The sequence below is a fragment of the Petaurus breviceps genome, unplaced genomic scaffold (genome assembly GCF_028583685.1).
Source record: "Petaurus breviceps papuanus isolate PSGF00001 unplaced genomic scaffold, PetGlider_PUasm1.0 98, whole genome shotgun sequence".
Lineage (NCBI taxonomy): Eukaryota > Metazoa > Chordata > Mammalia > Diprotodontia > Petauridae > Petaurus > Petaurus breviceps.
The window spans coordinates 6,562,154-6,585,852 of record NW_027187460.1 but is presented as its reverse complement, the minus strand read 5'-3'; the positions used below and the strand labels follow the sequence as shown (position 1 = coordinate 6,585,852).

General features: G+C 38.2%; 1 protein-coding gene across 3 annotated transcripts in view; it reads right to left on the bottom strand.

Moving 5' to 3' along the window:
- The window catches only part of TRAPPC9 (trafficking protein particle complex subunit 9), a 1,063,197-nt gene that overhangs the window by 774,363 nt on the left and 265,135 nt on the right, over nucleotides 1-23,699 (bottom strand). For all 3 annotated transcript variants that reach the window (XM_069081231.1, XM_069081230.1, XM_069081232.1), the window contains one exon: nucleotides 17,696-17,859. In XM_069081231.1, coding sequence (XP_068937332.1) covers nucleotides 17,696-17,859 — 164 coding nt within the window. The remainder of the gene's footprint in view (nucleotides 1-17,695; nucleotides 17,860-23,699) is intronic.

Genomic DNA, 23,699 nt, shown 5'->3' with positions numbered 1-23,699 from the left:
TTTCATGGAAGTTTTTGCTGCATTAGTTCTGACTTCACTGTCTTCCTCCTTTTCCATGCTTTGATCCTTTTTGTCCCCAAAATAGGAATGTAAAGTTGGGTTGTTCTGTTTGTTTTGCTTCCTTTGCTTGATCATGTTGCCACTCAATTACTTGACTTTTGGGGCTTTTTGTCACAGTAGAACTATGCTACCAGAAATTGTAGCTTTATCCCAAATGCTGGTATTTTCTCAGCTGCCAAAGGCATTATTTGAGTGCCTTTTCTGAAGCCTCTACACACTCTGGCAAGCTGGTCACATACCCCAGGACCTCCACCCTGACAGCAATACAGATCTAAGCAGTTTAAAGCAAGAGCAATTACCCCTCAGACTGGTCACTTGGTCCCCCTACAATCTACAGACCAGGAGCTGAAACTGCCATGAGGAGATGGCTGCACAGCCACAGAGCCACAGCCACAGAGCCTCAGCCGCTTCTCAGCCCCAGGGCAAAGGCCAGATTGCACTCTGAATTCCCAGGTCCCAAAGTCCACACTGCACTGACCTCTCACTTTGTCCTTGGCATCTATGAGATAATAATTCTAGAAACCACCACAGCTTCTGGTGATCCGAAGTCCCTCCTGACCAGGGGCTAGCTAGCTAGCAGCTGGTCAGGCCGCCCTGGGGCTAAGACCTGCTGGCCTGCCAGACTGTCCTCGGTGGGAGGTTAGCTTCTCTGTGTCATTTTGTGGGTTCTGTAGCTCCAAAGTTTGTCTAGAGTCACTTTTTACATGAATTGGGGGAGGTGGGAGCTGGAGCTGCAAGGAAGTCCTGTTTCTACTCCACCATCTAGACTCCACCCCCAAGCCTCTCGTTTTTTAGATGAGGAAACTGTGAACCAAAGTGTAGTATGTTACATTTTTGGAGTCACCTTACAGGAAGAATAGTGAGAAGAAGGTGTCCAGGACAAATGGGAGAACTAGAGATGATACTATATGGGAATAAAAGGAAGTAAATGTGAGAGTTTAGCATGAGAAGAGAAGACTTAGGGATACATATGACAGTCAACTTTTTGAAAGTCTGTCACATGGAAAAATGATGTATTCAGATGTCTCTAAAGGATAGAACTAGGAAAAATGGGTGGAAATTGCTGAAATTAAGATTTCAGTTTAACATAAGAAAAATCTTCCTAACAATTAGAGCTGGCTAAAAGTAGAATGGGAAAAGGAAAAGTAAGGTCTCTCTCAGTGGTAATTTTCAACTAAAGACAGGATAAGCCTCTTGTGAGTGATAGTGTAAAACAGATCTCATGCTTTATTTAGGGGTTAGGCGATATATCTTCTGAGGCCCTTTTCAACTTGGAATCTGTAAGAGGGAAAGTGATCTGCCTAAATTTATATAGAAAATGGGCCTTCGGAATTACCACTATGGAAGTGTTTGACTTTCACCTAAAAGGTTAAACCAAAGGAATCAAGAGAAAGAATTACTACATGGTCAAGAGAAATAAATCACAGATTTAGAGCTAGAAGGAATCTCAGGGGTTATGTAATCCAACTCTCTCATTTTACATGTAGAAAAACTGTGGTTTTCCCATGGTCAAAATGCAGCACTAAAGTAATCATGCTTTTGTCCCTGACAGATGTGCCTTTAAAAAAAATTCTGGAAGAAAGGCAAGGTAGATAAAGAATTATGACCTTGCCTCCTTAGTTAAACCTTTTGGTCTGGATCAAATAAAATTGCATACTAAGACAAAGGGGATCATGGAGTATCTCATTCCAAATTACATAGTTATCTGTAACAGAGGGCTCCAAGGTCCACACTGACAGAGGGGTTGGGGGGAGGGGCAGAGAAAGATTTAATGGGGCAAGGGGGATGGAGAACTCTGCCTGCTTTTATTAGCAGGTTATGGTGGCTATGACTAAAAAGTTATCACTTTGTTCTTATCCTAAAGAGATTCTAATCACTATACTCTGAGATTGAAGATAAGATGTCAAAGGTATCCCTGAAGAGATGGACCTAAGACAGTAAGAATAAGCACTCTGCAGTTACCTGAGCAAATTCAGTTGACACTACATGCTCAGTAGTGACTATAGGAACAGGAGAACAAGATACCCAACAGCAGCAAAGCAGCTCATCAAGGGGGACTACTTGCACTATAGATATTAGAAGATAAGCAGAGACCAGAGAACATTGCTCAGAAAAAGTCGACTGAGAACAGCTTCATATCACTATACCATGAAAGACATGGCCTAACCTGGACCTTATTCCCTGACCCAGGAGCAGGAACCTGGCACCCATTGATATGTATGCCCCTTTGTATGATTCTTATGTACACAGATTCCATTAATGGTATATTGATGAGAGAGTGTGACCTCAGTTTATAGTCGGTTGTGAGTTTTCTTGCTATGTTATTTCATATTTTCACCTTTCCTATGACTAACTAGAGAAAAACATGTGGCATCTCATAAGCTATAGTTTTCAATGGATGTGGTCCCACAGAGAACATTGAACATGGAGTACCTCTTTTGGCAGTCTAACATGTGAGAAAGGGTATTACATAATACCCTTTGGTATTACATAAAGATGAGATTGAAGGCCAAAGAGGTATGATATAAAGAAAATAACAGGGGGCGACTAGGTGGCACAGTGAATAGAGCACTGGCCCTGGAGTCAGGAGGACCTGAGTTCAAATCTGGCCTCAGATACTTAACACAAAAACTTAGGCGTGTGACCTTGGGCAAATGTCTTAACTCCAATCGCCCTCCAAAAAGCAAAAAAAAAGAAAGAAAATAACAGGATGACACATAATAGAGATCTGAAAATGGCATTCATAATTATAGAAATTGTAATGGCCAGTATGCCAATCATCCTCACCTAATCTATAATTTACAATTAGTTGTGCATAAAAAGCCCCATGGTATTAATTAAAGTGTATTTTGCTTTGCCTGAAAATAATTTATTCTGCATTTGCAGTCACTCTCAAACTATAAAAATATTCAAATTTAAACCATAAGTCCATTTTGGCCATGTCAACATGGGATAGATCATTAAGTGGAACATATTATAGAATTTTTTTTTGGTTTTTTTTGGAGAGCAATTGGGGTTAAGTGACTTGCCCAAAGTCACACGGCTAGTAATTGTGTCAAGCGTCTGAGGCCAGATTTGAACTCAGGTCCTCCTGACTCCAGGGCCGATGTTCTATTCACTGCACCACCTAGCCACCCCTAGAACTTTTTTAATGTGCCTACAAAGAACTACCACTATTGAAGATAATAGCAATACATATTTACATTGTACTTTAAGGCTTAGCTTTTTTCCTACAATAATCCTGTGACATAGCTCATAGGACCATAAGATTTAGAGCTTAAAGCGACCCTAGAGAAAATTAGTAAAACCCCAGTTCAGGGTTATAATGGTGCTAAATTGCACAGCAAGTATTTGAACCTAGATGCTTCATTCAATTCCAGCCCTCTTTATTCTAGACCACACAGAATTACTAATTACATTTTGCAATGGAGTTGAGGTTCAGAAGTTCAGTGATCTGTGAATCAACTAGCAAAGGTTTAGTTCAATTAAATAAATATTTGTTAAGTAAATATATGTATAGAGTACTGTACTAGTAACTCAGGATAAAAGATAAAAATGAAATTGACCTTCCCCTTGAGGAGCTTATATTCTATTTGCCTCATCAGTCATCTGAAACTGTTCTTTCCAAAGTTGTCAATGATGACTTAAGTTTAAATCCAATGCCTCTTTCTCAATCCTCACATTTCTTGGCTTCTCTACACTACTTGACACTGTTAACTACTCCCTCTCTCTGGATGCTATTTTCTCCCTGGATTTTCATGACACAGCTTTCTCCTGGATTTCTTCCTACCTCTCTCATTGTTCCTTCTTGGGATCTATGGATTCTTTTCTGGATCATCATCCATGTCCTACAACTATGCATGCATATATCCTAAGACTCTGTCAGGATCTCTATTCTCTGCTTTTCCTACACTCTCTAAGTAATCTTGTCAATTATCAGTTCAACTATCAGCTCTTCACAGAGGTCTCCCAGATCTTTATATCCAACCTAGCCTCTCTTCTGAGCCCCTGTCCTACACAATACTGGACATCTCTGAATGGATGTCTTATAGACAACTTAAAATAATCATGTCTAAAACAAAATTCATTATCTTTTCTTTTTTTTAAATGCTTTATCAACTTCTGATTTACATCATTCGTTTCTGCCAGATTTTGAGTTACGAATTTTCTCCCCGTTTTTCCCCCACCCATCCCCCCAAAACAGCAGTCCCACAGGATATCCCCACCTCCAATCTGCTCTCTCCCATATTTTCTCCCATACCCATTTTGACTTTTCCAGTGGATCTCTATGCCTCAGTGCCTGTATATCTTATTTCTTAATTACATGTAAGATGGTATTAATAATAGTACATATATATACATACACACACATATATATATATATATTTGAATATTTGATTTTAAAACTTTCAATTCAAGATTCATTCCCTTCCCTTCCTGCCACCCACCCCCACTGGGAAGACAAGCAGTTTAGTATAAGTTGTACATGTGTGGCTAATGCAAAACATTTCCATAGTAGATATATCGTAAAAGACTGAATATATTTCCCTCCCTCCTATCCCACATCCCACTTGTTCTATTCTCTACTTTGATCCTGTCCCTTTTCAAAAGTGGGTGCTTCCAACTTCCCTCCCCTCCAGCCTTCCCTCCCTTCCATCATCCCCGCTCTCATCCCCTTCCCCCCCCTATTCTCCTGGAGGTTGAGATCCCCTATTTAGTGTGTATTTCACAACCTCCTCAAGCCAGATTCAATGGGAATAAGGTTGACCCATTCCCTTTTGCCTTCCTATTCTTCCCCTCCTTGTAACCATTTTCCCTTGCCTCTTCTGTATGAGATAGTTTGCCCCAATCTGTCTCTCCCCATCTCCTCTCATTATATTCCTCTCACCTCTTAATTTCACCTTTTAAGTATCATCCTTTCCTGTTAAATTGGTCCTGTGCCCTCTATCTATGTATACCTGTAAACACATATACACACATTCACATATGTATTCATATGCCCATATACCCTCATATATAGACATATATATATATATATTTCTAATCCCTTCAACTACTGAGAAAAGTTTCATAAGTTACAATTATTGTTTTTCCATGTAGGAATGTTAATAGTTCAACTTTGATAAGTTCCTTATGATTTCTTTTCCCTGTTTACCTTCTCATGCTTCTCTTGCTTCTTGTATCTGAATGTCAAATTTTCTATTCAACTCTGGTTTTTTCAGCAAGAATGCTTGAAAGTCCTCTATTCCACTGAATGACCATATTTTCCCCTGAAACATGATACTCAGTTTTGTGGGGTAGAAGTTTGGTTTTAATCCCAGCTCCCTTGACCTCCGGAATATCACATTGCAGGCCCTTCGATCCCTCAGTGTAGAAGCTGCCAGATCCTGGGTTATCCTGATTGTGTTTCCAAATTGTTTCTTCCTGGTTGCTTGTAATATTCTCTCCTTAATCTGGGAATTCCAGAACCTGGCTATAATATTCCTAGGAGTTTTCTTTTTGGGATCCTTTTCAGGAGGTGATCAGTGGATTCTTTCAACCTCTATTTTGCCCTCTGGTACTAAAACATCAGGGCAGTTTTCTTTGAGAACTTCCTGGAGGATGCTTTCTAGGTTCTTACTTTGGTCATGGCTTTCAGGTAGTCCAATAATTTTTAAATTATCTCTCCTGGATCTATTTTCCAGGTCAGTGGTTTTTCCCATGAGATATTTCACATTGCCTTCTATTCTTTCATTTGTTTGGATCTGTTTAACAGCATCTTGATTTCTCATAAAGTCATTAGCTTCCATTTGCTCCAATCTGATTCTGAAGCAATGACTCTCCTCAGTGAGCTTTTGAGATTCTTTTTTCATCTGGCAAATTCGACTTTTTAAGGCATTCTTCTCCTCATTGCCTTTTTGAGCCTCCTTTGCCATTTGAGTCAGTCTGTTTTTTAAGGTATTATTTACTTCAGTCAGGCTGTTGACTCTCATTTCATAATTTTCTTGTATTGTTCTCATTTCTCTTCCCAATTTTTCCTCCACTTCTCTCATCTGCTTCTTAAGGTCCTCTATGGCCTGTAACCAGATTGTATTTTCCTTTGAAGCTTTTGGAGCAGGAGTTCTGACTTCACTGTTTTTCTCCTGTTCCATGCCTTGCTCCTTCTTGTCCCCAAAATAGGAGTGTAATGTTGGAATCTTCTGTCTGCTTTGTTTCCTTTGCCTGCTCATTTTGCCACTCAATGATTTGACTTTTGGGCTTTTTGCCACAGAAGGACTCTGCCACCATATAGGGGAGTTTTCGTCCCAAACACTGGGGTTTTCTCAGCTGCCGGAGGTATTAGATGGGTGCCCTCTCTGAGGTCTCCACACGCTCTGGCAAGCTGGACACACACCCCAAGACCTCCACCCTAGACTGCAATCCAGATCCAAGCAGGTTAAAGCAAGAGCGATTACCCCTCAGACTGGTGCTTGGTCCCCCTACACTCTTCAGGCCAGGAGCTGAAGCCGCCACGTAACGCTGGCAGGCTGTGCTGGCATCTCACCAGTTTCTTGCCCCCAGGGGAAAAAGCCAGGCACTCCCACTTACTGGGTCCCAAAGTCCAGACTGCCAATTCATTATCTTTTCACAAAAAAATCCTCCCTTCCTCCTAACTTCCCTATTTCCATTGAGGACACCACTATCCTTCCAGTCACCCAGGTCTGCAACTTCAGAATCTCCTCAAGTCTTACCTTTCCCTCACCCCTCATATCCAAAACAATTTTCAAATCTTGTTGATCCTGACTTCATAATATGTCTTACATCCATCTCCTCACCACTCACATAGCTACCACTCTGGTTAAAGCCCTCCTCTCACCTGAATTACTGAAAGAGCTTCCTAAATGATCTCCATGCATCTATCACTCTCCTCTCCAACTACTACTAAAATGATATTTCTAAAGCATGGGTCTGACTATATACTCCCTTGCCCAAGAAGATTCAGACTTTCTAGAGTTCTTAAACTTTCTGTGTCATGAACACCTTTGGCAGTCTGGTGAAGCCTACAGGGATCTCTTTTTAAAATGTTTTTAAATACATAAAACACAGAGAATTACAAAGGAAGACAATTATATTTAAACACACTTTCAAAACAAAACAAAAAACAAGTTTATAGACCCCAGGTTAAGAACCCTACTTAGAATAAAATACAAACTCCTCTGCTTTTTAAAGATCTTAACAATCTGGCTCCATCCACCTTTTCAGGCTTATTGACTCTTACTCTCCACACACTCTTATGTTCCAGTCTACCTGTCTTACTTAGTACTCATATAATCATACATTTAGAGCCACAAGGAACCTGAAAGGTCATCAAGTCCAATCTCTTTATTTTACAGGTAAGGAAACTGAGTCTGAGACAGCTTAAGTGACTTGCCCAGGGTCACTCTGCTAGTAATTATCTGAGGCACATTCAAAACCAGGTCTTCTTGGCTCCAGGCTCATTGCTCTATCCATTACAATGCCATCCATACATGATAATGCATAGGTTGCTCCCCTTGCCCAGGATGTACAACCATATCATTACCCTTCCATGAATTTCTTGACTTCCTTCAGGAACCTTCAGATGATTCCCCTCACCCCCTCCCAGAAGCTAGCACAGTCTTGGTAATACATATATTTTGCAATTAGTTTTCTGTAACAATGTTGCTTTACCCCCCCCCCACTCCCACCCCACAGAATGAAAGCTCCCTGAGTACAGAGATTTTTTTATTTTGTGTCTTATATCTTCAGGACTGAGGTATAGCACTTGGTATGTTTTTTTCCCCCAGATCAGAAATGTGATTTCATTGGCACAAGAAACTCCCATGGAGAATCCCTCTAAAATTACAGATTGGCATCTACTCTACAATTTATAATCATAAAGAGGTGTCTGGAAGCACTGAGGTGTTAAATGACTTGCCCACTTAACCAAGCCAATGTGGGTCAGAGGGAGGAAGAACTTGAACCCAGTGTTTCCTAAATCCATGGTCCACTCTAACTACACATCCTCTCATATAATAGGCAACTTAGTAAAGACTTCTTGTTATTGTTAAACAAAGGGGGTGGGGGGAAGAAGCTGGAGGTAGGAACAGGGAAAAGGAGAAAAGCAGGCATCTCCCTCTAGTGTATAAGGGCTTTACAATCATACATGTGAATATTATTAATATTTCCATCCAAAATGGTCATATTTTGTTAAGTGTTATGATTATTTAGAAATTCATTTATGTAGAACATATTGCCTAACACCAAACAAGTATGGCTTTTACAGTATAAGGTGGAAATTTATGATCTGTTTGGGACTTTCTGATTGTAGAAAATGAAATCATCAACCTGCTCCTCAAGTTTTATGTAGTTATCAGATTCCAGGAGATAGACTCTAAGTTTCTATTTTTTGTTCTAATTGCTTTGACACATAATTAGCTGTGACTAATTAAATTTGAAGGGACAGATAGGTAGATAGATAGACAGACAGACAGATAGATAGACAGACAGATAGCTGAATGAATATGAACAAAAGACTATACCAAGATTGAGAATGAGGAGTGTATATATTAATGAATACATTAGGTATACCTAATTGCATTTTGTGACCTTTGTAACTTAATATTAAGTTACAAATTTACAACTGTACTATTAACAGTAACTTATTTCAATGCTCAAATTTTGTGCTAACAAATGATTCTAATTATAGCTATAATTTAACATTGATAACAGTCACTGAAAACTTTAATATTGTTGACCTTCTTCCAAACTGTTATCATTTGGTTTGAACTGAAAAGGTTCTTTAAACTGCAACTTTCATGAACAGGAAGAATAGCAAGCAGGCTCTTACCTCATCCTAAATACTTGTGGATTCCGATATCAACCCAACAGCAGGTATCCAAAAAGAAACAAAAAGACAGACAGACTAAGAGAAGATGAAGAAGTTGGAAGGAGTAGTGTACAACTTTAGGAAAACACAGTAAAGCACCATTACTCTGGTATTTTCTTTTCCTTTTTCCACAGAGACTTGATTGAAATTTCCCTCATGATCCATTCAATTCAATTCCATTCCTATCGCCTAAGAGTCTACAAAGTGTAAAAAGAAACCCACACCATCAGCAGTGTGTAAGACAGGTTGGGCTGGGGCAGAAGAGAGGCAGGAAGAGCAGGTCTTAAGCCTAGGTAATTAGGAGAAAGGGCATACCATTCACAGAAAGAAAGTTAGGAGCAATAACAATTGTGAAAGAGAGGGCTAGCGTAGTAAACAAATTATACAGAAAGTGTTTACCAACTTAAGCAAATTAGTATAAAGTGTTTTTAAAATATCCACTTCCAAGTAAACACCAGCCAACTTTTATATCTTACTCTGCCCCATCCCCAGCCAGTTCAGTTCTATTGGCATTCAGTAAATGACATCTACTGAAAAAAGGTAAATGTGAATAAATAACAGGAAGTTGACAAATATTTGCTGAAATGTTACCTATTCTCAAACTCAACTCAGATCCCAGCTTTCCCAGGAATCTTCTGGATCACAACTGCTAGTCCTTCCCACCCCACCACCACAATGGTATGAACCAGTTTTTCTCAAATTTTAAAGACACTTTTGTGTGACTCTCTATCCAATATACTTAGCATCGACAGGGGTTTCATCATGAATCACTGGATCAACTTGATGAGTTTACAAGCAATGTGAAACTTTATTGGGACTTTTTAATCTACCTATGATGGGTGTGGGTGTGTCCATATGAGAGTACTTTCCAACTCATTCCTCCTTCAGTGAGGATGACTGTGGTAGGTTCAGACTATTATGGGTCAGCATCATGCCTCTGAACTTGGTCTATTAAATAGAACCACAAAACTACAGTGGTAAGTCAAAGATATCCAAAGTGACAACTGAGCAGATACCAAAACAAACAAACTCTAAGAAGAGACCTAGATCCAGGAAAGGGGAGTAGTAAAGGAGAAATATACTCTCATTTACATGAGGGACAGGGAATGTTCCCAGACCTCAATCAGATTCCTATGTTTAGTCATGGGCAGGGCACTGCAAAATTTTCAGTCCAAAAGATGGCAACCATAACGAGAGGAACAACAGGGTCAAGTGATGGAAGTGCCTGGACCCAGACTTCTGGGGAAGTGTCAGTGGGTCCCAGACGGAGATTTTTTTCTAGCATGTGACTGCAAAGTTAGAAAAAAGCAGTAAGGGCCTGATTTAAAATAGAGCAAACATCTAGAATGTGTCCTCAACTGCTTCCATGAGTATTTCTGATACTATAAATTGCTCTTTAGAAACTCTAAGTTCATTTCTTTAGTGTGAAAGTGAGGGGTGAGGAAGAAAAAGTTCAAATCTTTAGAGTAGTATCATAAGTTAGGAAATCTGTATGAGTCCCAAGGTTGAAAATGGAACTCACTAGAATTTCCTGAGCTCCAAGTTAGTTTGCCTTCCAAAGGGAGTCCACATCAAGATGGGCTAGAAATCAAGAGGACTTATCTCTGGGGGAAAAGGTGGGTCAAATTAGAAAAAGAATTATATCTAGAGAGTTCTATGCATCCTTTGGATCATTCTGTCCTAAGAGGTAGAATAAGAGTTGTCCTTAACATGAAATACACTATTACCTTGGGTATCCACATGTAAACTGGGTCCCCTTTACCTATATTTGGGGAAACCTAGATAACAAAGCTATATTCAGAAGTTTATGGCAGAAACTATAAGAAAGGACAGAATAAGCCAAAAATATGTGCTATGGAGGTGAGGGGTGGAGAGGAGAAACTGGAGAAAAAGAAAGAGAGGAGGGTAAGGAGCCACCTAAAATTGAGTCCAATTAATCTAAACAAAAAAAACTGCAGCACGAGCCCATGGGTCACACATACAATGCATGTAGCTATTTGTACCAGTATCTCTTCTTCCAACTCAACTACAAGCACTTTGGGGGAAGGAATCATACACCAACCAAATGGCATATTTCACCTAGCATGCACCTAATTTGTTTTCACCCCAACTAAACAGTAGGTTTACAAACGGCAAGGTAGATGTCCTAAACACTTAAATATGCACTCAAGCACTGGATAAAAACTTGGTGCTAACAGGAGGAGGGAAAGTGAGGAGTTTAGAATATGTTTATCTAAAATGCATTATTCTTGTTCGTGTTTGTCAATAATGGGAGCATGAAAAATCCAGAGTTCCAAAGCAATGTTAAACATCTCAACAGAACTAAAATGAAGTTGATAGTTAGAGGGTAAGGCACAGTGCTGTAGTTTCACAACTTAACTTTATATTGTCTCTGCTGCCCTCCCCTGCTCAAATACTCAGTCTTACACATCTTTTCGGCTTCAGATTTTGTTTTCACAGTTTCTTCTATTTTGCAGTCCATTTATTAATGCTGACAGTTTTTTGCTACTGTAGAACATAAATGACAAGAATTAGTCCCTTTTGTATATTTTGGAAGCAGATGGTTTATTTGCATGAATTTAATTTCATAAGAAAATTTATTACATCTTGGGACTTGAATAAAATAAGAACGCCTGCCTTAATTTTTCATTTAAAAATGCATTTGCTTGAAAATGTCGAAAACTTTATAGATTTTCGCATATTTACACCCATATACAAGGATCAAGGCAGCATGGTTCAGTGGAAAATACGAGGGAGACCAGGACTGTGGGCTCTAACTTGCCTAAGTCTAAGTCTCTTCCTAACCTTGGGTTTGAGTTTCCTTATCTGTAAAATGAAAGGATTGGACTAGATATCTGCTAAAGATCTTTCCATCTCTAATATTATCAGTCAAGAAGCATTCATTAAATGTTTATTATCCACATCAGGCACGATTCCAAGCAGTGGAGAAAGAAAGAATGGCAAAAAGAGAACACAAGCAGCTCTTATTCTAATGAGAGGAATACATGTAAAAATGAGGTATGGGCAAGTTCTATACAGAGTGAAAGGAAGGCAAGTGGGAAAGGCATCAGCAACTAGAGGGACTGGGAATAGCCTCCTGCAGATGGTGGGATTTGAGCCGGGTCTTGAAAATGCCTGGGAAATTAAGAGATGGAAAAGCAGAAGAGATCTCCATGCACAGGGAGGAGCCAGGGGAAGAGCACTGAGATAGGGAGCACCACGATCAAGGAATTGCAATTAGGCAAGTCTTGCTGGACTGTATAATGTATGAAGGAGAATAAAGTTTAAGAAAACCATAAAAGTAGGAAGGAGGACAGGTTATAAAAAGCTTTAATGTCAAGAAGAAAAGCTTATATTTGATCATAGAAATAAGATGGAACTACTGGAGCTTGTTGATTAGGATACTTACTCTCGAAAAAATGACCTTGGTAGTTAAGTGGAGGGATGGATTATACTAGAGAGAGACTCAAAGAATGAGATGAGTTAGAAAGTTATTGCAGTAGTGCTGATAATCGGGTGATGAGGGACAAAACTCAGGTTGTGGTCGTGTGAGCAAGACATTATGAAGGTTGAAATGAAAAGAATTGGCAAGAGATTGAATACAGAAGGTGAACCTGAGTGAGATCAGTACAATATCAAGGTATTTAGTCTGGGGTAGCCACTTTGAGATGATCAAAAGATAAGTTATAAGTCCCAATCTCTCTGTCTCAAGTGTCTTATCTATAAAACAGGGATGAAAAATGCCTAGCTAACTTCCCTCATAGGATGAAGATCAAATATGATCTTTTTTTAAATGGATTAAAATCCTGGCTCTACCATCTACTACCTATTTGACCCCATAGGCAAGTCATTTAATTTCTCTGGGACTCAGTTTCTACATCTGTAAAATGAGAAGAATTGAAGTCACTTGTAGTTCTGTCTTTATGAGCGCATAATGCTATATAAGCATAATGTGTTACAGAATTACAGAACTTTAGAGGGAAAAGGAAGCATAACAGTGATCTAGCACAACCCAGATCCAAAATGTAATCCCCATAACAACATACCCAATAAATGGTCTTCTAGTCACTACTTTAAAGACCCCCAGGAAGCGGGAACTGGAGGAGTTCACTGGAGGAGGCTTACATTTTCTCAAAAGACAGTAAGAAAGCAAAAGGCAGGCTTCCAGTATGTTGGATGGATCCTCCTAAGCAAATTCACACAAAAATGTGGACAAAAATCATACAAGATGAAGTGTAGAGTTGTCACAACCTGCACCAGTGAATGAGGCACTTGAAGTAAGGACTGACACAGCTTAAATAAACTTCAGAGAGCATTTCAGCAAGGGGAAATAATTAGGGGAAAAGGCAATAAGGCAGGAATGTATGTGATAAGTAAAGAGAGAAGGAAATGACCAAAGAATCATACAAAGGAAGAGAAAATCGAACTTAGAAAGAATCAAGGAGGCCAACTAGCTTTATCATTACCAATAGACCTCATACCCCACAAAGCAGAAATCCCTTCAAAAACATCCTTGACAAGTCTAACATCTGCTTAAATGTACCTACTCACTGTTTTTCTGAACCACTTCTATTTTTTTAAATCTCTCAGATTGGGGTGGGGTGTTAGTGTAACTTTCACAACAACTTTCTGACTTTTTTGTATTTCTTTAATCAATTTTAAAATTAAAAGTATACATGTAGGCATTAACATTGAATGGCAACTAGTCAACAATCCTTTCCCAATCTTTGTGAAGCAACCTAGTAAAAGGTGGGGGGGAGGGGAATGGACCTTGAAGTCTAAGTTTAAACCTCTCTAGTACGAGATATTTTGAACAAGTCACTAAATCTCTCCAAGACTGTTTCCTCATTTATATAAAAAAGGGATAATAACACTTGTACTCCCTATCCCATAGACCAGTTATAACAAAAGTGTCTTCTAAACCTTACAGTACTACATAAATTGGAGCAGTTATTCTTATGGTTATTGTTATTGCTACTATGAATAAAGAAGCCAATTTTGTTGTGAGGTCCCTCCACAATATTTTCCTAAAATTGAACTGAATCCTGACTCTCTGAAACTTGTACCCTCTGGTCCCAATTCTACCCTCTTGGGTCAAATAGACAATAAGTAAAACAATTTGGTTCCTTTACAATTAAGGATTACCTTAAGCAAACATAAAAAAATAAATAAGAATAAAAATAAAGAAATATATGTGTGTGTATATATAGATATAAAAATAAAGAAATTTCCAAAGCAAATGTTTAAAAACCTACTGCAAACTTGTTAATAATACAAAAGGGAAAAATACTGGGTGATATGTCTGTGAGACTGAATATAATCTGACTTTAATATTTCAAAATGGTAAATTTTGTAATAACATAACAGTATAAAAAGTACAATGGGAGGTGCTTAAAAATAGAACTCACTATAAAGGCTTAGACACACTCGAGATCATTCCCCTATTTTCTCTCCCTATCTCAATCTTACCACATCCTTTCAGCCCCAGCTCAAGTCCTACTATGTCAATGAAGACTGTTCTAGATAGCTTCATTCCTAATAATTACTTTGTTTTCATAACCTACCTCTCTTAAACACTTTTTACAAGTACCACACAATCCAAAATTTAGGAGCTTTATAAACCTTAAAGCACTATATAAATACACATAGAATTAGTAATGTTGTTGTTGTTGTGACCTTGTTATTCTTTACCATTCGATAATTTCCCCAGAACTGTACTGCTTTCCTCCTGTTTCCAAATGCAATAGTCCTATGCCCCTCCTCTAAAGTAATAACTTACTTTTATATAACTTAAACCATGGAAACTGTGGTGGGCCATGTGTCTATCTGCATCTAGGAAAACCATCCACAGTTTCCCAGGTTTCTATGATATTACTTTTGATCTGGGTTCAAATCCAGCCTAAGATAATTACTAGCAGTGTGACCCTGGGCAAGTCACTCAAACAGCTTACCTCAGTTTCCTCATCTGTAAAATGGAGATAATAATAGCACCTACCTCACAGAGGATCAAACGACATAATAAATTAAATAATAAGCACAGTACCTAGCACATAGTAAACACTAAGTAAATGCTAGCTAGCATTAGTACTACTTCTGAAAAGAAACTAGAAGGTAGTCACTGGTAAAGGGTAGCCTCCATTCTATCTGAAAAAGAAACTAGAAGTAGACTGAGAAAGAAGTAGTAGTCTTGGGGCAGTTAGGTGGCACAGTGAATAGAGCACTGGCCCTGGAGTCAGGAGGAGCCAAGTTCAAATCTGGCCTCAGACACTTGATACTTACTAGTTGTGTGACCTTGGGCAAGTCACTTAACCCCAATTGCCTTGCATTCCCTCCCTCAAAAAAAAAAAAAGGAGTCTTGATGAAGAAACTGAGACAAGGAAGAGGCCTTTAATTGTTCAAGCAAGGAACTGAACACTAGACAATGGCTACACTCCAAGCAATGAGTGGAGATTGTAGAGCCTAAGGCATGGAGGATAGTGAATGGGGAAAGGCACAGAGAAGATGAAGTCATAAGTTGAATGGTGACCACTTACAAGCCAGGAAAAGAGAAGAGGCTAAAAAGTAGGCACTGTGGAAGGGTAAGAATATCAGCACAGTTGAAAGCACCTTTCTGGCCTTTCTCCTCCTGTACCTTATAAAATACTGATAGTCACCAGCCTCAGTTGGGGGAGGGCTGTTGGGGGCAACTGGGGAGTGATCTGCACACAAACAACAAGCTTTAGTGAGGTCCTGACAGACTACCTTCATTTCATCCTCAATACATTCTCCTCTATGAGGTAACTAACAAGTGGCTTAGGGTAAAAAGATTTGGCAAAAGTCACAAGTAAACTGACAGGTTGGAACTCAAATTAGTCAACAACTCAGTCAACAAATATTTATTAAACTCCTAGTATGTGCCAGGAACTATGCTAGTGGGAACACAGATAAAGAAAAAAGAAAATTCCTGCTCTTGAGGAACTTACTGAATCTTCTGATCCTGACTTTGGTGTTTTGTACTTTACATGTTGCCTCTGTTTCCCAATCAGGTCCTTAAGCACAGAGACTGTCTCCTCCTTCTATATGTCCCAAAACACATAGGCTTGGGCACGTGCTTGGTGCCTAATATCCTGATTGATTTAAAGTTGACCTGTAATCATTGTTAGGGTAGGGAAGAATAAGAAAAGGAATTCCCTCTCTCTCCATCATAAAGAACACTGATTAGAGTGAGAGGGCCTAGAAGCAAATACTGACTCTATCAGCTTATTAACTGTGAGATTATCACAGTTAATATCACAGTGATTTTGCCAAATCACTTAACCTCTCTGGCTCCCAATTTCCTCATCTGTAAAATGTGATGATTCAATTATATGACTTTTAAGATGTTCTTCAGCTCTAAAACCTATGATTCTAAAGAACACTAAGCCTAACTGGTGCAAAGTATTACATGAAGAAACAATATGGGATTAGAATCAGAAAACCTAAACTGGAGTCTCAGGTATACTTGCTAGCTATATGACTGAATTAGAAGATCATATATTCGGAGCTGGAAGAGACCTTGCAGGCCATCAAGTCCAACTCTTTCATTTGACATATGAAGAAACTGAAGCCAAATGAGGTTAAGTAACCTACCCAGGGTCTTGTGGTTCTAATATATATTTGAGACAAAATCTGAACCCAGTTCTTGTATGTCACCTGAGGATAATGATACCTGCCCTTTCTAACATGCTATAAAGTATTATGTCTCTAGCTCCAATATAGCCATCCAGAACATACTAAAACTTAGAGATGACAAATGGCTTCACAAAAGTCCCCTATATATTACTCAAATTACTGCTGCTAATAGTAGTATACAGTCTGACCACCTTAATTGCCTCACAATGTTTTCATATTTGATTAACCATATTCCTAGGGGGAAAATAAAGGGGCTTTGGAGGCTATAACAAAAGAATACAGGTAAAGATTCCAACAACAGTTTGGGAAGTACATGATTAGTGACTACTATATACCAAATACTGGGCTTTTACTTGAAAGTGAAAGAAAGATTAGACTCATTCAGTGTTGCACTAAGCATAAAGTGGAGGTTACAAGGAGGCAGAGCACTACTAAAGACAAAAGAACTTCCCAATAATTACTACTAATCTAATAATGGAAAACTCTGTCCCATAAGCTAATGAGTTCTCTGTCACTGAAAGTGCTTAAGCAGTGGCTCAACAACCGCTTTCCTGGCATGCTGCAGATGGATTCATGCATAGGCAGGAAGCTGGAATACAGAGTATCTCAGGCTTTAGTGTGCTATAAACCCTAATTTCATGAGTTTGGTGGGAGAAAATGAGAACTATTAATCAACCAATAAACATTTATTAAGTGCCCACTATGTTCCAGGCACGGTGCTAAGAACTGCATTGTGCTAAAGTACGCATTGTTTACGAATCACCTCTTGGTGTCACTATCCTCTCCAGAAAGAATACAGAACTGGGTAGATTTTGATTTTGACTTGACATGGTAATTTTTAGATGTGAAATGTTCTATATATCTTTAAGTATTATGCTTATTTTGTGACAGTAAAAAAAGTGAAATAATTTAAAAGGTAGCACTAACTCTCTGGGCAAATTCACTGACAGCAATAGGGCATGATGGTCTTAGCATATACTTTGGCTTCTGAACAACAAGCATGTGGAAATTATCTGTGCTCTTCTACTGAGAACTAAGAACATGGGATCTGGCCATTAAATCAATTTGGCTTGTTAGAGGTTTCTAATAATGTAATGTGAAAAATGCAAGCCAGCACACCTTTGGTGGTGAGAATTTTTGATGTGACTTCTAGTTTCTCCAAAGGTTCAGTTCCAATGTTTTCCAATTTGATGTCAAGTTGCTGGGTCTCTCCATTATAAAGCTGGACAGACACATTAGTGGAGATTTCATCCCCAGAAGCAGGCTGCAAAGTGCGGGCTGACCTAAAACAGAACAATAAAACAAAAGACGGACTCAGCATTTTTAAAATTATTCATATCAAAACATACTACAGACATTATAAAATGTGAAAGGAAATTATGACCCATGAAAATAGACTTTGGGATCCAATCATTCAACAGAAGAATAAAAAATATGAAACTATCCTTAATCCATATGTCCTTAAAATTCAGTTAACTCACCAAAATTAAATCACATTTTAATGCTATACCAACCAAATTCCCAAGGGGATAAAATTTGGAATTTGATAAAATAACAAAATTCATTTATAAAAACAAAATGTTTAGAATATTAAGAGAAACAATTAAAAGAAGTAGGGATAAAGAGAAAATAGCACTGCTAGACCTCAAATTAATATTATAAAGTAGCATTAATCAAAATTATCTATATTGATTAAATAAAATATAAAGAGGTAGCAGGTAGATCAATGGAAGAGACTAGACAAAAAAGAATCAGAAATAATAGAACTCAATAACCCAATGTTTCATAAAATATAAAACATAAATTATTAGGAAAAAACTCTCTATCTGATAAAAATTGCTGGGAAAATTGGAAAGCAGTTTGATAGAAATTAAGCTCAGAGAAATACTTTAAAACATATTCCAAAACACATTCTAAATGGACATGTGACCTTAATATTAAGGATTATACCATTTAAAAATTACAGATCATATGCTTCTCACAGTTATGGGCAGGAGGTGTATTCTCAACCAAAGAAAAGATAGAAGCAATCACAAAAAATAAAAGAAGCAACTTTAATTACTTGAAACTGAAAAAGCTTCTTCATAGACAAAGTAACACACCTAGGATAAGAAGGGAAGTGGCTGAATGGGAAAAAAGAGAACATTTGTATAAAATTTCTCTGATAAGGGATTCATATCCAAGATATATAAACAATACACACACATACACATACACATACATGCACGTGCGTGCACACACACACACTAACAGACATTTCTTAATAGATTTGTGTTCAAAGGATAAAACAGTTCTCAAAGGAAGAATTGAAAGCATTTACAACCATATGAAACCTTGCTCTAAATCACTAATAAGAAGAGAAATAGGGGCAGCCAGGTAGCACAGCGAGTAAGAGCACCGGCTCCAGTGTTGAGAAGACTTGGAGATCGAATCCCGGGCTCAGACACTTAGCACCCACCCAGAAACACCTGGCTGTGTAACCTTGAGCAAGTTACTTAACCCCAATTGCTTAGGGGCGGCCAGGTGGCTCAGCGAGTAAGTTTGTAATCCTTTTTTCCCCAAAAGGCCCTTTATGGAATATATTTACTTCACTGTGGTAAAAAAAAAAAAAGAGTACATTTAGTTATTTCTGCTTTTATACATTTGTTTTTAAGGATTTTATCTCACAATACATTGTCAACTTTTGTAAAGGTGTCACACACATTAGGAAACTATGCAAACTCCTTTCTGTTCCCATTCGGTAATCTCCACCTTTACAATCTCTACCTTTTTATAAAGTTCTATTCAAGTTATTAACTTCTCTGTTTATCTTTTTGCTATATTTGTCTAGGTTTGAAAGGCATACATTGGATTGACTCACTAATATAGCTTTACTGTCTATTTCTCCCTGAAATTCAATTAACTCCTTTAAGTATTTAGACGCTATGCCATAAAATGGATTACTTGGCATCTAGATGCCCTCAAGTACACCTGCACAACTTGGCAGTAGATAGGGACCAAAATTTTAAAAAGCTAAACTTCTTCAGGCTACAGATAGGTTTCTCGCAGCTCACTTTCCAAGTAAAGGTAACTAGAGTCAGATCGAAGATGGTTGGTTGCCGTGGGTCATGTGACAAACAGGAAAGAGTACATAGAGGCAACCCCCCTGCCAAGTTATATGATGGGCACAATAGTGACTAGTGGAAGGCAGGTTAAGCAGTGCATGGACAAAGCATTCATTACATCTTTACTTTCTTCTACATCCTCTATAGTTTTCATGGGCTTCCTGAAATCCTTTGGTGGGATGCAAGCAGCCCACAGGCCATATATTGTGTGGGTCTGCACTTAAGTATAATGTACTTTTCCTGTATCTCTTTTAACCATGTCTACTTTTACTGTTTGCTTGTATGAAATGTTTGTAAATCCCTTCTTTTTTTCAGTGTGAATGTTTCAAGTATGTTTCTTGTAAACAACATACTGATAGATTCTGTTTTCTATTTCCCTCTGCTATCTTTTTCCATTTTAGGATATGTTCATAGCATCAAAATCACAGTTATCATTGTTAATTTCTGATTTTACTCCATCCTGCCATCTATATTTCTTCTGTGCTTCTATATTCCCCACTACAACCAAGTTCTGACCTCTGTACTCTGAAACAAAAAAAGATGGTGAAAGGGAAGTCTAGTTAACACTTATCATGTATAAGTGAAGTAATATTTCAGTTCCATTTCACTTCCTTTCCTTTTTCTTTTTAATCTCCCTTGTACTACCCTTTCCAATGTTGGTCACTATTTTACTTAAGATTAATCCTTCACCACATCTAGCCATCTTCTTAAATGCATTCTCCCCTATCCTTGCTCCCAAATATTTCCTTTTTATATTCAATGTATTTCTACACTATGCTCTATGCATGTATGTGTGCCTGCATGTAAAGCCAACCTTTCTTTGTCTGGTTCAAAATAAGTGAGACCCATGGGTTGCCTACTGTGAAACCCCTACCCAAAACTTTGTCATGTTCATATGGTCTTCATCTCATACACCCTTATTTTTTTTAGTGAGTTCCTTTTCCTTCTTTTTCTTTCTTTTCTAGTACATTCACCTTCTCCTTTTATTTCTTTGTTCTACTCTGACAGTCAAAATAGAACAAAATCAGAGAATGCTTATTTTTTTCTCCTCTTAAATGTAAAATACTCATTTATCATGATATATTCCCTTCTAAATGATCAATTTACCTTTTTAAAAAATTTCTCTTAGTTTCTGTATTTTCATTTCCATGTTTCTATTTAGTTCTAGCTTTTTCTTTAGGAATTTTTGTAACCTCTGTATTTCATCAAAAATCCATTTCTCCCAGTAGGACTATACTGTTGTGCTTAATAGATACTGATGATGATATGTTTTTACTTTTTCCCTTTTGTAATACTATATTTCAGGTTCTTATCTGCTTTAAACTGTTAGCTGTTCAAATCTTGTGTGATCTTGATTATGACTCCTTGGCTCTTGAATTCTTTCTTTTGGGTTGCTTGTAATATTTTTTCTTTGACTTAAAGCTCTGGATTTGGACTATAATAAACATTTTCATTTGAGTTTTTTCTCAAGAAGTAACTAGTATATTCTTATTACTTTCACTCTGATTCTGGTTCTAATAGATCTGTAATCATGGAATTCAAATAGGCTGATAATTATTACATTAGACCTCACTAACTTGTTTACTAAGACATTTTTTCTGTCCTGACTGTAGGTCCTATAGTATGTACCAGACTGATAGTCTATACTTTAAATTTTCGTCATTTTTTTCCAATCTTCATTTTGCTTTAAAATTTCTTATTGCAAGAAAGCATTGGTTTTTTTGCTTGGCTCATTCTAATTTTCAGGAACTTCAATTCTTGGGTAAAATTGGTATGGAACATCATATATTCTAAGTAACTTAATTATCCCTGCCATTCTTTCCTTCCTTGCTGTCATTTCCTTTGTCATTACATTTTGTATCTCTTGTTACATTTCTTCCAGTTTCTGTTCCAGGTCCTAAAGTTCCTGTAGTACTTAACCATCACCTTATTGCCGGGACATTCTTTCCTCTAAGACTCTACTTATATTTGCTGTGAAGTTCCCTTTTCTTCAAGGTTTACTTCTTAGTCTCCTTTCATGTCAAGGAATTTCTTCTTTGTGTTCAGGATTTTCTTCTATACTCCTATCTCTAATCTCAGTTTCTCAACTGGGGCTTTGTGTTTGGGTCAGATTTTGTTCCCTTCTCTACTCTTAGATGGTGTGAATAGCAGCTGTTTGGTTTTGGATGTGATGGCTGGAATTAGTTCTTACTTTCATTAGGAATTACTGAGTTTGGAATCTAACTCCAACAGGCTTATATTAGGTTTTGCTCTCGGTCTTGTCTCCTTCTTGCAAAATTTTACACTTAGAGTTGCTACATCCCTTGCAGTAATCCTGGCCATCTCCACCTTGATCTTATTGATGGTGTTGATAGCAAGCCTGCTGTAAAACCTCAGGTGCACGATTTCTCAAGTACCACCCAACTGTATTTTAAATTCTACACTCCTTTAAACAGGTGGGTGCTAAATAATGAGTTATTCTGAATGTTGCTTCATGGTACCTCCCAGGGTTGTTGTGAGGATGAAATAAAATAATATTTGTAAAAATGCTAATTAGCACAGTGCATAGCACATATTAGGTGCAAAATAAACGCTTATTTTCTCCCCCTCCCCTCTCCCGTTCTTCTCCTTTCACCCTAACTTTTAATAGTGAGATTTCCTTTTTCTCATTCTTCCAAACTAATTCCTGACTTCAGACTTTGTGTTAGGGCCAAGCTCTATGTAATTCTGGGGAGAATGTTTAAGCTGGTCCTATTGATGTTCTGGGAGGTCATATTATGCCAATGTTTTCTAAGGGACCTGCAAACTTTCAATACTTACTTTAGACTTTATGTTGGGGTTAGGTCCTGCATACTTCTGAAAGAACTGTCTACACTGAACATGCATCCTCTTTGTTCCTGATTCTGCTTCTGGGGGGAAGGGAGGAAGGCTGAATGTTATATTATTTCAAGATTTCAGGGACAGCTTGGGGTAAGGACCTATAAGCTTAAAGTGTTCCCAAAGTGATTTGTATCAGTGTAAAGTCTGAGGGCTGCCTTCCTAGTCTGAGATCTACAAGTTTCTGACCTGTATTTGGGCTTGAGCAACATATCAGTGGATTGCCCCTGTTTGGAGCTCTAGGAGACGGCCACTGGACTCAGCCACTGCCAGCCAAATGGAAAGCTCTGCTGGTTCAGTGCAAAACTGCAGGCATGCCTGTGATTTGGTATTCTTGCCAAGGTTATTATGTTGCAGCCTTTAGACTAGGTTGGAGTCTGGAACTGAGAATCCTGCTATGTCTCACTCTTGAGAGGAGAACCACAAAACTATTGCTTGTTTCTGCACTTGATCAATGTTCAGTACACAGCCTAAGGCCCTCAACTGTTTCTTATCCTGTAATGTCACCCCTATATAGATGGCCCCTGCTCATTCTTCCTTGGATCCCAGGACTAGGCAATGAGTGACAAAGCTGTCAGGTGGATCCTGTTCCTGCACTGTGCCCAAGGTTAGGTCCCTCAGTGTTGGAATGGAACCTCTTCTTGGCTCTGGTACATAGCCTTGGCCCTCTTTTAGTGGTTATTCCTCTCTAGATCCTGTACACAGACCTCTCTGCCTCTGTATGATGACCTAAGCTAGAACAAAGATGCATTATTACTTTTTTCTTAGATAACCCTATCAGTCTTATTACGGTGCATTTTCCAGATCTTTATGGGAGAGCTGTTAGGAAGAATTTGGCTTTATTTCTTTCTCCTATTCCACTACCTTGGTTCCTCCTCAGTCTCCACTTTCTAATGACCCCTAATAGTGTTGTGCTCTCTCTTTCAATTCAAGACACTCATAGAGATTGTTCTTTAAATTATTCCAGATTTTGAACTCTGAAAGATCAACTGAAATAATCGTAATGAAATGTCCACTCATTCCAAGGCTCTGTGCTAGACAGACTAGGGATATAAAGATAGAGATATCACAGATTAGGTCATTAAAAGTATGGATACATGAAAACTATTCTTTCCTTAGCAGGAAGAAAAAGGCACTATCCATTGCTTTTTCATCATGAAGTG